This window comes from Galeopterus variegatus, unplaced genomic scaffold (assembly GCF_000696425.1).
Source record: "Galeopterus variegatus unplaced genomic scaffold, G_variegatus-3.0.2 Scaffold1, whole genome shotgun sequence".
Classification (NCBI taxonomy): Eukaryota; Metazoa; Chordata; class Mammalia; order Dermoptera; family Cynocephalidae; genus Galeopterus; species Galeopterus variegatus.
Window position 1 is genome coordinate 1926114 of NW_007726112.1, and position 16625 is coordinate 1942738.

General features: G+C 36.3%; 1 protein-coding gene across 1 annotated transcript in view; it reads left to right on the forward strand.

The window, feature by feature from the left end:
• DPP4 (dipeptidyl-peptidase 4) overlaps nt 1-16625 on the forward strand; it is a 79663-nt gene that overhangs the window by 53324 nt on the left and 9714 nt on the right. The window contains exons 17-23 of the mRNA XM_008585309.1: nt 1212-1259; nt 1502-1600; nt 3926-3995; nt 6800-6994; nt 9460-9514; nt 10080-10179; nt 12918-12982. Coding sequence (XP_008583531.1) covers nt 1212-1259; nt 1502-1600; nt 3926-3995; nt 6800-6994; nt 9460-9514; nt 10080-10179; nt 12918-12982 — 632 coding nt within the window. The remainder of the gene's footprint in view (nt 1-1211; nt 1260-1501; nt 1601-3925; nt 3996-6799; nt 6995-9459; nt 9515-10079; nt 10180-12917; nt 12983-16625) is intronic.

The window sequence follows — 16625 nt, forward strand, 5'->3', positions numbered from 1 at the left end:
ATGTGGGTACCTGTCACCCATGATGCTCACTGCTCTATCTTCTGTTGCTTTTGCTGTTATTTATGATAAATGGAGAATCCTGGGCAGGGAGAGGAAAAGTGACTCGTGCAGGTCACACAGCTAGTTACAGGCATAACAGGATTCAAACACAGGCCTCTGCCTCCCAAACCCTCCCTTTTAAACACTGCACCAGGTTACTTCTTGAATTGAGAGAAAGAATCTGGAAATTCTGCAAAGTAGTGACAATAGGAAAAAAGAGGTCTCCAAGCCAGTTATTTAAATCTTTCCTCACCGGTATATTTTCTTTCTTGGTATGATTTTTCTTATGGTTCTTAACTATGGCTACTTTTAGTCAACATTTCTTGGGCATGTGCTCTGTGCCAGGCACTGTTAAAAACTTTATATTTATGATCTTGTTTAATCCTTAGGAAAACTCTCTATAGTATTGTCCTCACTTTATATGTGAGGAAATTGAAGCATAGATATGTTCTAAGTCTCACAGGAAGTAAGCTGGGATTTAAACCCAGGTCTGTATAGTGCCTTCATGGTGGCTCTGATCAAGTGTAAAAATTAACATGATCATTCAAATGCATCAAAATTAAATAGCTCACAAAATAGCTTTTCTATACATTACCTTCCACTCTGCAACTACCACAGTTGGGATAAACAGTGAAGATATGGGCTTGTGAGAAAAACACTTTTGCATGCCAGAAAGGAATTGCTTATCCAAGTCAGGCACTGTGCAGATGTGCCGCCTGGCTCCAGGACCAAGCGGGAGTGGGGGCAGCAGGGGAGCCTGCCCCCTCCTGAAGGAGGACAGGGCCTGAGGGATGGTGTGGTCATCTGCGATCATTGGTTTCAAGTCAGGAAGGGTAGTGCTCTTATTTTAGCTCACTGATAAGGAAACTGGGCGCACAGATAACACGGCCACGACACCCAGCAGGGAATAGGTTCATTTCCCCTTCATTCGACTGAGCCCGATGCCTTTGCAGTAATGCTTCTTACACTCAAATTGCAATTATTTAAAAAAAGAAAAAAAGTGGTGAAAAGCTAACATTTATTTAGCTTCTTATCCACTATGATACTTCTTATTATGTGTTTTATCAAAGTTACATGGTTAACAAATGATATTTTTGAAAAGTCATGTATTCGATCTTGTTTTTTAAAAATATTCATCTAAAATATATTTTTTTCCCTGTTTATGTTAACAGGCCCTGGTCTGCCCCTTTATACTCTGCATAGCAGCTTGAATGATAAAGGTATTTTCTCATATTTTTACCCTTGAATTGCTTTCAGGAAAATGCGTGTAAATTGAACCAACATATACTTAGCATTATGTGATTTTCTTTGGTTTTAGAATGTTTTAACAATGACTTGACCATAAGGCTTATACCTGAAGTATGTATAGTGGGATCAGTGAATTTCGTGTTTGCTTATTATTCCATTGCATAATCCAGATTCTTCACATTGTTAACGAATTACTGCTGTCTCGTGTACTTAGAACTAAGAGTCCTGGAAGACAATTCAGCTTTGTATAAGATGCTGCAGGATGTCCAGATGCCCTCAAAGAAAGTGGACTTCATTATTTTGAATGGAACGAGTAAGTTAAATTTCTGTTGAATAGTACTTTTCGTGGAAACAACAATAAAATATAACTATATATAATAATTAGATTTGAAAATATGCATTTCATAGTATATATAACTCTAATTTAGAAGGTCATTTTTCTATGAAATGTTGTCACAAGAAATACTAGCTTTGTATTCTTTTGTCCTAAATTATAATACCATTCTATGTAGAAATTTATTCTGCCAAGAGGAAAGGTATTTGGAGGAAATGCACTATTGTTAGTTCAGTTTCCTAACCTTAGTAACTCTGTTCTTCTAGTGAGTATTAGTTGTATATTTAACTTAATGATATCCTAATATATTTCACTTTTAACCCAAAAAGATAAAAAATTTCTGAGATGATCATAATAAAAAAACTTAGGGTCAGCTATAAAATGTTGAAATTTCAGTCTCGGGATAGAAATCTGGAGTTTTTTCTAACCTTCCTCACCTTTCAGAGTTAGCCTGGTCCCTGGCCTGGTAACTTAATCATGGATTATATTCAGAGACTGCTAAGAACAATGAATTTCTTTGAGTAGAAAATCTTGTTAATTGTTATTTTTATTTGTTTTTCTACTAAAAGCTAACTAACAACTTATAAGGGAGGGGAGAATTCATCGGGATGGATTTACTTTAGATTTTTTTTTAAATTATGATAACAGAAAATATTCAACTCGTGTAATTTTAAATGTCAGGAAAAGCACTAGAAAGTAGAGAGCACTCGAAGAGCAGTTCAAAGCAGTGCTACCCAAACTAAATGTGCATGTGAGTCCCCTGGGACTTTGTTAGCATGCATATTGGGACCCAGCAGGTCAGGGTGGGTTCAGAACTCAGCATTTGCAATAAGCTTCTAGTTGATGCCAGTGTGGCTGGCCCTTGAGCCACGCGTGAGTGGCAAGAGCTTAGAGTTTACCAGAGCTAACGCTGACAGCCTGCTGCACAAGGCAGTGAATACTGAAATGTGATGTTCTATTTCTGGTGGTAAACAGTGGGAGCCCCTGATGGTTTTAGGGTCAGGGAAGCAACATGATTAGATGATGATTAGATGGATAACTTGATAGGGAGTGTAGGATGGAGCTGCCAGAGTGGGGGTTCCCATTGGGAGGTGGTTATAACCATTCAAACTGCAGAGTAGGAGGGTAAAAAGGGGGAGTCCAAGAGAAGGGAGTGGGGAAGGTGGGACTATGGGAATAGAAGGAAACCTCCAAAGAAAACACTGCAGCCTCAAAACAGTAGAATTAAAATACCTCCTAGTCAACTAGTGCTGATTCAAACAAAGCAGAGATCAAATGGTGGGTTTGGTATATTCGTTAAAAATATTATGGTTAACTGTTAGTTTGACATGCTATTGAAATTATAATAGAGCCTTAAATTTTTGTTCTTACAAGCACATTTAATCAGGAGGCATAATAATAATCAGCAGAATATAAATTGAAGTGAAATTTATATATTTTACTCCTAAATTTTTCTTTTCTCCTCAACTAAAATAATTGTAATAAACAAACAAAACAATAAGGAAGACAAATGTTAGGAAGAACCAGCCCTAGAGATAAGAATTTTTTTGTCTACATTTTAAACTACTGAAAGTGGAAATAATCTTATTAAAATATGGAATAAACTTATTTTTGTTTTAGATTTATTAGCCTAACTCATCTTTAATTTGGAAGCAAAGGAAACTGATTCATTATTTGGGGACAAATTTTATTAAACTGATGTTAAATCAAGCACAGAGAATTAAACAGATCGTGGAAGATCATACAGAATGTACGCAACAGTTTGTTCCATATAAACCCGATTTCATTTTGTGAATCACAGAGATGAAATGGGAAATCAGCTCTGCGGTCTGGGGTGGCAATAAGAATTACAAAAATGTTATTAAATCAAAATTTTAAAATAGAGTTGAGGCCAACCTAAAATCCTAAACCGCTTCAAGGAAATTCAAGAGGAGGAAAACATTTTGGAAGAAAACTTAGAGCATAAGCCATAAACAAACTAGATAAGTAGTTCAGATGCCAAAGAACAGAATCATAAAAACAAAACATTAGAAATTCTAAGATGCACTTTTATTTTACAAGGCACCAATGTATTTAATGGATACATTGGAAACAACTTTATTGTTCTAACATTAACTAGTATTTTAACCTGAAAAGTAATGTTTTTTATATCTTACAAACATGCTGAATCCAAGCAGTTCATTTTCTTTTTCTACTCTAACAAATTGTTAAATTCTAGACATGATTTATCACACAGAGAAAAGGAACAAAATTTTGTGCTAATCATTGTTCATAACTCACTAATTAATCTTTCTGTTTGTTTAGAATTTTGGTATCAGATGATCTTGCCTCCCCATTTTGATAAATCCAAGAAATATCCTCTACTATTAGATGTGTAAGTATTCAAGAGGAGAGAGCAATTTAGAAGTTAACGTCATATATTTTTCACCCAGTGCAGGTTACTGAAAAATAAAGCCAAATGCATCCTTTCTCTCTTCCTGAATTACCGTTTACTGTTTCCTCCTTGCATTTTGCAATCACAAACCCCAACCCGTGTTTTCTCCCATCTTCTTAATAGAGAAGGTAGACACCTCTGCTGTCATAATGGCATATGATTTTCTTTTGATCTGTTTCCCTAAACCTCAAGGGGATGCCAAAGGAATTCCTAAGTCCCCATTTTCATCCTTACCAATGGACATTTTATACGAGATGGGCATTAATTAACAGCCATCACTATTTCCTTACCCTCCAGTTTGTCCAAACAGCTCCCATCAGTTGCATTTGACTCATTAGGACCTCAAGTTTCTCTTCCTTTAATTCCTGAAATATCACTGCCTGGTATTTTCCATTCCCTTTTTTGTTGAAAAAAAGTGATATAGGGAGTTTTCATTATAATCCAAATTTCTTAAGTCTTAGAGAAGGTTCTGAAATCACAAGTCTTTGAACAGTAAATGTGAGTTCTAAATTTGGCAACTACATAAAATATTTCTGATAATTTTTAGGAGTACACTTTAATCTTTTTAAAGTTGCCCTGGTCTCACCCATAAGGCCACCAAGCCACCCTCTTCCTGTCCTAGCTTGCATTATTTCCTTTATTAAAAACAAACCAACAAATGTGCTGGGTGCCTGCCAGGTGCTTAGTATAATTTGTCTTATTTTATTCACACAAAAAACTAAAGTGGTGAGTTCTCCTTTCAAAATTTTTTTTAAAATTTTTAATTGACACATAATAATTGTATGTATTTATGGGGTACTGTGTGATACTTCAATACATGCATACAATGTGTAACGATCAAATCAGGTTAATCAACATATCTATTTCCTCAAATATTTATCATTTCTTTGTGATGGGAACATTCAAAATCCTCTCTTCTAGCCAATGCAAAGCATACAATAAATTGTTGTTACTTATAGTCACCCTACAGTGCTATGGAACCCTAGATCTTGTCCATCCCATCTAGCTTTAATTTTGTATCCCTTAACCAACCTCTCGTTATCCTGCCTCCACCCCCCACCCCAGCCCTTCCCTGCCCCTGGTAAGCCCTATCCTACTCTCTACTTCTATGCCATCAACCTATGTGGGGAGTTCTATTGGCCCATTATATGGAAGAGAAACTGAAGTTTAGGGATATCATTTTTCTGTTATTCCTAGCAACAACAACAACAAAAAGGCATATAGATATTAGTATCAGACACAGCTTTATCCCACTATATTTACAATTCTATGAAAACTAAACATAAAAGCACCAAAATAGGAAAAGACAGGTATTTTAAATAACCCGGATGTGCTATTTGATTTTCATTAAACCTAATTTTGACTTAATGAAGTAAAATTCATTAGTGACACTGACTTGTTTTTGCTTTAGCTCCAATACTAAAAAACATCATTCAGAAAACAGCGCCATTCTTATCTCCTTTGACTCCCTAGTAAGTAATGATTAGACCTCACTTTTATTAGGAAAGGTTAAAAAAATAAATAAAAGTTAATTTAGTGCCCATTTCTTTTCAGTTATTTTCCTCCTCCCCTCTTTTGAGGTCTAAATTTTGTTTTTTATTTTTAAAAGTAATCTAGTTTAATCTTGGGGTTGGGTAACTTGATACATACCTAATATGGCAAGCTCTTAATCTACCAGAGTTAATATCATTGAGAGGGCCAAAGCATTTCACATGTTGTTAAAAAAATGCTTACTTGCCCAGGAAATGCATAAACACATTCTCTTGCTTAAAGTTAGAATGCTATGATACTTAGTTTAAAATTAAAACAACATAGTAATTTGTTTAAAATGAAAGTTCTTTTGACTGCCATCCCTAAGAAGAGGGGGAGAAACATTAGCAAAGACATATAAGCAGGACTTGCTTGATCCTATGTGACGGACAGTAAGCAGATGAGTAGAAGAGATGGGCTGGGGAGGGGACAGTTATTGGAGATCTTGTAGGCGGTGCAAAGATGACATGTTTAAATGAGTTGCAATGAGCTATAGAAAGCTTTTCGTGATTAACAATCAGAAATCAGAGGGCTTGACAGAGATTGTGCACACGGCTATGTGTGTCGTAGATTGCAGCCTGTGAAAATTGCAGACACAACGGAGTTAAACTAGTTAGTAGATAGAATGATAAAGAACATACCTATTTTCCAATACAACCTATTTCTTTCTCCTTTGAAGTTTAAGTAAAAGTGTTCATTCACACTTTGGTCCATTCCACAGTGATTTATGGGGTCTCAGTGTGAGCACCACTGTGCTGGTGCTGCAAGAAATGCAAAGCACATGATGCAGCAGTCAGTCAAAGTCCTTAAGGAAGTTCCGACCTAGGAAATAAACTGATAGTCTGGGAGTATTTGTAAGCTGAGATGGAAAGGTACATTCAAAGCTGCATTTATTGTCATCATCATTATTTTTTTTATAACACAACTTCCCTATCCCAATTATCTGAGAAATTATCTTTGATTTCCAAGACTATATAATACTTAAAAAATGTTGGCTTATGAAGTGTGTTTGATAACTATCTGTAGAGGTAAAACTGATAGATATCTTTGAAGGAAACACACAGCCATTATAGTTGCATTGCCAAGTTCTAGCACCATTTCAGGCTCCTGATGGAGGAAGATGTACCCTTCTTGTCCACAGGGAGGAGAAATGCAAACAGTCTTCACTTGATTCAGGAAAATCATGGAGGCTAACAATTTGGGATTTTTTACAGATATGCAGGCCCTTGTAGTCAAAAAGCCAACGCTGCCTTCACACTCAGCTGGGCCACTTACCTTGCAAGCACAGAACACATTATTGTAGCTAGCTTTGATGGCAGAGGAAGTGGTTACCAAGGAGACAAGATCATGCATACAATATACAGAAGACTGGGAACGTTTGAAGTTGAAGATCAAATTGAAGCAGCCAGGTGAGTGACTAGGAGATGAATTCAAAGGTCATCTGATTATTTTCCCTCAGCTTATATTTTAAAGTTGTTAAATGTAAAGTGTTCTGGGATGAATTTGTTATTTTTGATCCTGGTAGTAGGCTTTTAGTGAAGATATTATGTTTAGTTAAAAATGTATGTCATTATAGATTTATATGAAGTTTTTTTTAAAAAAGGATTTCCTAAATTCCTCTCTGTATGTGACTCTAGAAAGGGAATTGATATATGTGCTACCACTTTCTAAGAACAGAGTCTTGAAATTCATTAAATACTTGGACATATTGAGGAATAGATGTATCTTGAGTACACATCTCACTACAATCAACACCATCCCTTCCAGTCAAGGATAAGTAGAGGAGCTCAGTGAATATGTACATAGTAGGGGGTGACAAGTATGAAGTCCTAGGAGTGTCTCCTACAGTATGGATGAGAATGACTCTTCTGTTTTGGGAAACTTTGGAGCATAACCATCATCAGTCACAATTATTAAGGCCTCATTAAGTATGACTCATCTCATTTCTTATGCTCTCCACTTATAGGACTATGAAAAGATGTGATCTTTTAATTATAAAACATGGATACCCCCTAATAAAATATACATATAATTTGGGAAGTATTTTACATGCAGTCATTGTCATTGAAGCCTTGGGAGGTGGGTGTACTTACCCCATATATCAGGTAAAGAAATGGAAGCTCTTAGGTTAGGTAATTTGCCAAGGTAAATCAGGATTTGAATCCAGTCTCATTCCAACTCCTACATTTAATTACTTTTAACTGGCAAATGGGAAACATAACTTTGAGTCTATAGTACACCAACTTCGTGAATGTCTCGGGAAACATAATAAGTGGAGTAGTTTAAAGTAATGTGAAATCATAGACTAAGGAATGCAGAAATAGTCATGAATTATTAAGTGGATGAAGAAAAATGCCTTTGTGAAAAAGAATAACCAAAGAGAAGAAGAGAATGTGACAATTTATTAGGTATCCTTAAGTGAATGAAATTCTCTTAAGCCAAAGATAATAATTAGCTATTTTCCTTACAATTAAAAAATAGTAATTTAAATTAGACCAAAGTTAAAGTTATTCAAGAGTGAGGCTTTGATATTTAAAAATAAATTTTTATCTATCCAGACTGGTTCTCTGTGAAAGAGAGCATAGTTTCCAGGGCCTCTCAAATCCAACTGATGAAAGCCCTAAAATTACAGAATTGAGTATTCATGACATACAACAGCAGTTTAAAAAGTAATGAGATGTAGTGTATTCATACAATGGAACACATTTTCAGTGACTAAAAAGAGCTATGCACAATAATGTGGATGAATCTCACAAACACACTGTTAAATGAAAGAAGCCATCCTGCACAATCCTATTTATATAAAGTTCAAAATCAGGGACAAATTCAGGTAAGATTTTTATGAAATCCAATAAGAGAAAAACATTTCATTTTTTTCTCGTTACAAGGAGGGCGATGATCCAGAGGCTTGTGACAGCATGTACAGGTTTTGGTTTCAAAGATAGGTTCACTTTGCAAATGTTTAATCAAGTCATATACTCATGATTTGGTGCATATTTCTATATGTATCTTCATCAACTTTAAAGGTTTATATGGAGAAGATAATGAGTTGAAAACTTTTTTTTTGTTTTTTTCTAATATTGTTTAACTTAGGACACAAACCATCAATCGAAACAGACTGTCAAGGTCACATATAGGTCAATGGAAGGATCCCCTTAACCCCCCACAATACTACAAAGTTAAGAGTCCCATTTGCCAGATTTTGTTACGTAAAAAAATTTCCTTTTGCTGTAAGGCTAAGATTAAGAAATAGGTGCATAAAACATTTTTCTCATTTCCGTACCTGGATTTCAATCCTCAACACAGTTTAGTGGCAAAAAGACTTCTCAATCCATCAAGGAAAAATTGCTATTTAATGGTGCTGAGCATAATCAACACCCAACATAAGAAGGGATTTATTTAGAGAATGGTTTTTAAATTCTCAGGTAGGGGGCCCAGAGACATTTCTAAGCCCTACCCAGATGTTCTCTATGCCCTTAGCTTTCTCCACTGCAGGGGCAGACTCTCTCAAACTGAAAAACATCTGGAGAGATTTAAATTCAATTATGTACAGAAAAGTGCATCTGGGCTGCAAATTTTTATATAAAGCTGTGAAAAAAAACTGCCAGGATTTGTTTTCTGTGAATCATACACACACATACACACACACACACAATTTTTATGGACTCCAACAAAAGTAAACCTTGTTCATCTGGATCTTAAGTTAAAATGAGAGGCATTTATCTCAGGTGTTTTAGATTGCTGGCAGCAATTCATCCTAGCTTCTAATAGAATGAAAAAGAGAACAAATGGCAGGGTTTCACATTTGTGCAGTTATCTTAGTTTTCTTTACACAGTGCAATACTGATTTGTGGATTTCTTCTACGTGTTTTAGACAATTTTCCAAAATGGGATTTGTGGACAGTGAACGAATAGCCATTTGGGGCTGGGTGAGTTATTTGACTGATGAATCTGTATGCATTCCTTAGTGACTATAACCCAGAGCATGTTAATTTATCTTTTGTAAGTAAATATTTAGAGGTGAAAATCATGTCTATGAAGTCTTAGGTCTCTGGGCAATGACGCCCTAGAGTCTCTACTGAGCCAGGGTTCCACTTTCTTTATTATGATGAGGAAGGGAGGTGAAGAAGAACGAGCAAGAGGGAGGGAGGGAGGGAGACTTTTTCTCTTTCTCATCAAAGTCAGTAAAAATTTTGTGTTTGGTTATGTTTTTTCCCCTTTCAATTTAGTATTACCCAGTCACCAGGGTCAGCTTTTTCTATGCTTTTCTCTCCCATGCTTTTTCCCCTTCATTGTCTGAGAAAAGGGACCGGGGATCTGAAAGTGTAGTCTTTAGATATTGTCCAATTAAGGCCAATTTAAGCCTCCTATACCATGCTTTCTGTCTCTAAAGAGGCACGGTATATAAAGATGTGAGAAATGTGGGACTGCGACTCGCTTACCATATGTCCTTATTCCTTTACCTCCATAAAAATAACTGTTTCTATTCCTTAGTCATATGGAGGGTACGTCACCTCAATGGTCCTGGGATCGGGAAGTGGTGTGTTCAAGTGTGGAATAGCCGTGGCGCCTGTGGCACGGTGGGAGTACTATGGTATGTAATTGCTGTCAAGTACAAAGAGATACTGAGTGTTGACCTTAAAGTCCCAGTAACAAAATCATTTCCTTTTGAGTTTCAGTGTTTCTATAGCAAATAGCAGGCTGATTCATCTTAGAGATACTTATGATAAGAGGATTTCATTTATTCTGCTATTGTGCAAGGCTGGGCGGTGTTTTATGTTACCTACACATTTAGTTTATCAACAAATTCTGTTTTCTTACCAACAACTTTCAAAACAGCCCTATCACTACATTTCTAGAGATAAACCTTTTCTTATATTTACTTTAATTTGATTTTGAGCAGAATAAGAGAAGAGTGTATCTCTTTCCCTTTGGGTAAAAGTCAACTATAAGTAGGGCTTTGGGTGGAAGGAGGAAGTAGGGACAGGGCAATACCCAGTAGTTTTGGGGTTTTTTTCCTGCTATCTCTTAGTAAGTGGTAGCTACTCTAGAATATTCTATTAATCATTGAGAAAATATTGTTCTATAAGGCATCATATGACTAAGACTACAGTTCCTAAGGGGAAAGGGAGTGAGAAGTGGAAGACTAGGTAGGAGGGAAGAATCAGAGGTGGGGAAGAGATGAATTATTTTCCTGCACCTCGTCTAATCCCATCTCAAGTCCTTTATGTAATGTAAGGGACAAAATCATTGATAATGAATATGCTCATTAAATATTTTATACTCTGATATATGGTAGTACCAATCTGGTAGAAAACCCTCTTTTGAAGTTTGTCCCAGTCAAGAGATGCCAGTGTAAAAAAACATTGCTATCTTTCTGTTAAAAAAACAAAGTGGAAGGCGTAGTTATGATTTGATCTGCGCACAATGAATTCGTTTTCATACAATACTTTTCTGCCTGATATTAATTGTTCTGTTGGATGGCTTGTTTTTGGAGACCTCTGGTGGTCAATAAAATAGTAGAAACAATATTTGTGAGTTTAAAAACATGTAATGATAAAAAGAGAACTTCATTAGTGTATGTTGACCAACCTAATATATAGAAACTTTCTAGAGTTCTTACACATGTATAAATGTGAGCATTTTACTCAAAGACTGGATAGAAGGAATACATAAATGGTATTTGAAGGTATATTTCTAAAAGTTTACAACACCTGCATTATGCAGTTATCCATAGTATTTTTTTAAATGATATTTGAAAATTTCAGATCTTTTACTCCTGTAAACCTGGGTAGTATAAATGAGAAAAGGGTATTGTGTTCTAAGATAAGCATAACTGAAGTCTACGGCTGTTTGGGAAAAAATTTATTTTGTTTAAAAGGCCATTTTTCCCTTATCATATATGCAACCTAATTTATTAATATTTAAATGTTAAAAAAGTTATGAGCATTTTATGAAGATTTTATATTTTAATGTGTCCTTTAAAATATTATGTTTTCATGTTAGTGTCATCTAGATATAGAAAATTACATATATTCTATTCATTTTAATCAAAATGACAAAATATTACTCATTTTGGAAGAAAATGTTTTGATTTCTCAAAGAAATAGCATGAAGAATACATATGGAACAACTAACCCTAATCAGTGTAGTTTTTAATTTACAATGCCAGTCATTCAAAAGGGTTAGAATATTGAATTTAGGAGATATGTCCATTGAAAGAATTAACAAAAATCAGTATTTAATACAAGGGTACTTCAAAAAGTTCATGAAAAGATTCATATTATCTTTTAATTCTATTTTTCCATGAACTTTTTTTGAAGTACTCTCACACCCTATTGTGAAATTCAAGCCATTAACCTATATAGCACAATGGTGATATATCATTCTTATACTTAATTACTGTAATCTGGGCACTTAAGGAGGCAGCTTTCAAAACAGTTATATCAGATTTCTAAAGTTATATTGGAATTTGAACACAATAAATTTTCTCATTGATATTTTAGGGCAAATATTTATAATGCGTAATTTAGGGTTTTTTTAAATAGGGCAAAAATATGTTTAATTATTAAAAATAACCAAACCAATTATGCAACCTGTTTTTCCACCACATTTATAGATAAAGAAGCTTAGGTCATTTCAGCAGATAGATATTAAAGTAATCTGTTTCACAATGCTCAACTGTCATATCACAAAAATTGAGGCCTCTCCACAAAACGAAAGTAAACAAATGTTTAACTTGCATTATGATGGAGTAGCTGAGCTAATATGAGAATATACAGCAAATAAACAATAACTGAATTCTTTCTTTTATTATAGTTAATCCCAATCTGTCAAAAATAAATATTTTTTAAGTAAGCAATTAGTAATTGAAATTGTTAGGGGTTTCCAGAAGGAATTAGATCATCATAAATTACTTGTGTCAAGACCAAAATATTGAAGACAATTGAGGCATTAAGTGACTTCCTGATTAAGACTCATTGAGAGGGTCATATGGTACTATAAAGACTCCTTGCCTCTTAGCACTTCACGGTTGATTTTTCTCCAGGTGAATTATTGATCATCTAGTTTGATCTCCCTTTGCTGCCACCATAAGGGTTAAGTGGGAACCGGTTAGGGCTGAGTACGGAAAGGTGTGAGTGTGAGTCTGAGCAGGGTCTGGCAATCAGTGTCTCTGACTACATTACCAAGCCAGGCCTAGAGGAAATAACTTCTGAGAGGAGCACTGTATATCTCTATTGAATTAAGACATGAAAACACATAAAGTAACCCACAAAAAAGGAAGAAAAGTTGTTATTGTATAAATTAAGTTGTTCTTTTTTTTCATTATAGACTCAGTGTACACAGAACGTTACATGGGTCTCCCAACTTCAGATGACAACCTTGACCGTTACAAGGTAAGACGAAGAACTACACCCATTTTATAACCTATTTATAAGTGGTTTAAGAACCTTTTGAAGTGTATCTATTCTAGAAAATATATATTTTTTATTTCCAACAAAAATTTTGTTAAAAAGAAATAACACAGGTGGTTTAGAGATACTCCAATAGCTTCCCCTACTGTATTCTGCATAATTACAGTCTTTATCGTATGCTATATAGGTCACAATATGCATTCATTTGGAAATACAAAGCAACATCAGATAATTACTTTAATTATAAAAATTTCAATTTAGAAAACATGTCAAGTTCAACATATTTCTTTATAGCCCAGAAGACTCTCTAAATCTTTTAGCTGTATATTAAAATTTCTTATGATGTTATCATGATTAACATGTATGTACAAGCTTGAATTCTCTTACTTATAGCTAAATATGTAGTTTTTGGGGGTTTTTTAGACAAGATTTGAGTAAAGCAGATGAGGGGTAGGTATAGTTGGGCAGTACCCTGAAAAGCCCTGAACCCAAATTACTGAATAGCATCCAACAGGCTGATTGCCTGATGGGAAAACTAGTAGGCAGGTTGCTGTGCTGATGGGCTATGGCATTTGAAATATGGTCTGGGTGCAACTCTCATTGACAGCTTCAATGTGCTGGTGTGGGTGCCATGGCAAAGCCAGAACATTTTCTTTGGGGCCACACTGATACAGCTGGAAGTGCTAGCATAAGTACTGGGGACCGTTCTATAGCACTTTGATCCTTCCAAAACTTTCCTGATTCTACTTGTCACGTTGCGGGGGTAGGTACGGGAAACTCCTAACACTTAAAGAGAATAAGGTAAATCATCTCTGATGTTTGCATTCTCCAAAAGATGTTCAAATTTCTTCCCAGGGCAATGAATGAAAAAGAAAGAAAGACAGCAAGAATAATTTAAGAGCATAATTTCTCCTCATCTGAGTCATGACTCTCAATACATAGGCTTCATATTAATACTTATACATTGCTTTGAGCGAAATTTGTACATTTTTGTGAGATGTCATCATTATTGCTATGGATTCTGAAGCCGTCTGATCGAAACACAATAAATATCAAATTTTGCAGTTCTGTAAGATAAGTATAGACAATTTAGTTTTACCTGGTTTTTTTTGTTTGACTTTTTTTTTTTCCCTGCTTAATTAGCAAGGTTTGTGTAGGCGCTCAGGGAGGGGTGGTGGTGGAGTGCTTGTGTTAATGCCTGCATGTATGTTTTCATCTCTGTTTTCCAGTCAAGATAGAAAAGTAACAACCTGCAGAGTGAGGTGTACAAATCATCTTTCTCTACAAAGCAGTCCCATAACCAGGTTGTCCCCATTTCTGCTAATAGTCCCATCTGATATTTTAATTGAAATTTCTTTGCTTTTTGGCAGCTGGCCAATACAAGGATCAAACCCTGGACCTTGGTGTTATGATACTTTGGACTCGATTCTTCCCACTGTCTCTCCTCCACATTCCATAAACTGCCTTAGACATTCTCTCCCTTCTGCATAATCACATTGCTGCTATCACATGACCTATCTCCTTTTACGACAGTAACCCAATTTGTCTGCCCTAAATTTGTCTTTCCACATTCCAGTCTGTTCCATGCATAGCTGGGAGATTAAATCCCACCCACAGCCCTTTACTGGTCCTTTCCTGTGTACTCAGCGTAAGTCCAGTCTTCTCTCTTTGCTTTCAGCACCCTCCTCATGATGGCCAGTTTATCTGGGAGGCTGCTGTCGTCCCCTGAGTGTTTCTGAGGCGTTCCATTCTGTGCCTTCACACTCTGTTCCTCCTACCTGGAGTGTAATTTCCCCTCCATCTCCACCTGTTAGGAAACTTGCACTGCCCCCTAGTAGAGTAGCGGCTCCTTTTGAATCCCACGACGTTTTCTTTGGGTATGTCTTAATCTTCATTACATTCTATCTTGAACTAACAGTTGTTTTGTACAGGATTTTCCCCTGGGCTGTGCTGGTAGCTGCTATTCCTCAACATGGTATTCTTTGGATTCCCCTGTAGGAAGTGTAAATCTTAAAACCTTTATTGATTTAATTTAAAAACTTTTTGAAGGGAAACATTGTTACACAAGTTGAATTTCTCCATCACTTTTCTCATTTTACAGTTTTAATTTTCTTGTTAATGACCCAACCAGAATGCTTAAGTTTGATTGTCAACGGGCTTTCTAAGATATCCCAATGTACTAAAAGCTCCTGAAATATTGGAGGTACACTGCCCAAGAGTCTAAACCCTGACTCAGGTACATGGTGGATGAGTCAGAAAGTTCGTTTTGAAAATCCCATTCTAAAATGTCTTTGAACCTAGAAGCACAGGGTCAAGTTCAAACCTCGACATCTAAGGAAATCCGTGGCAGCTACCCTACTTTCTCAGAGAACATCAGCCAACAGGATATTTCCTCTTCAACCAGCCCTCCCATATAATTATATAGTTTTAACTGCCACTTTACTGGCATCTTTTTCCAGTCTTTCCTATAGAATCCTCTTTCCCACATGGATCCCCACTTTCCCCAACTCTACCCCCCACTGTGGTGGTCATTTTCATCTCTCCCTTTAGGTGTTCGCCACATGAGGTAGTCGTGTAAATAGAAGTCACTTCCTACTGCCAATGGCAACACACGCACACTGGGTGCACAAAGTCACTCTTTCACTTCACTGCACAGATGGTACCCGAGGACTGTTTAATCCTTCCACGCCAGGAGTCGGGTTTTCTTGGAACAAAATTCATTGCTGGCAATGGACACATTACAACTGCCAGTATCAGGGAGCTAAAGGTTCCCAATGTGTTACTCAGAGGAATTATTTGGGAGGGTGATAGTTAAGGTGGGCAGGAGAAAGGGAGGCAAATGCATTAGCTGAATTGTCTCCACCGTGGTAAGCTGCTTCCTCCAAATGTGGAGAACTGAATCTATGTGGAGAACTGAATCTTAGTGCCTATTTTTGGTGCACAGCAGGCTTTAGAATAAAGCTGCCCTCCTTTGTTTTTTAAATGAGCCTGTGCTTTTGTCTCTGGCAAGAATACATTCGAAGTTTCTATTTTCCTCCAAGGCCCCAGCTGCCCCTCTGGACCTCCCATCTTTTACTTTTCTTTCCCAGGTTGTTTTTCTTTTTTCCTCTTTCTCTGTCTCTCCCCCACACCCCCCATTCTCTCCCTACCTCCTTCTCCCCCTCTTTGAAAAAACAAAAAAGACAATTCCTTAGAGGCTTTCACTACCCTGTGCATTTCAGTGGGTCAGAAGGAAATATTTTGAAAATAATTCACATTTAGTCTGGACCAGTGACTCTCATCAGTACATTGAGGATTAGGAATGCCCAAAATGTGTAAGGCCTTGATCTTTGTCCATGTTTTCAGCTAAAGAACCATTGATATAGTAGCCAGAATTATAGCCTTTGGAAGATAATTAATTTTTAATAAAATCAAATGAGAAAAGGATTCATTATTAGGTCATTGATGACTTGGATTTAGAAGAATTTAGAGATGCCCACATCACCAACAGAAGCACAACTTGTGAAATAAAGGTCCAACTTACCAAAGTCGGAAATTGGTAGGAAAGGGAATTAGACAGACCACGAGTATACGTGAATGGAATAGGCAGGGATGCCACGTGTGGTTGTTCAGCTTGTGCACTGCT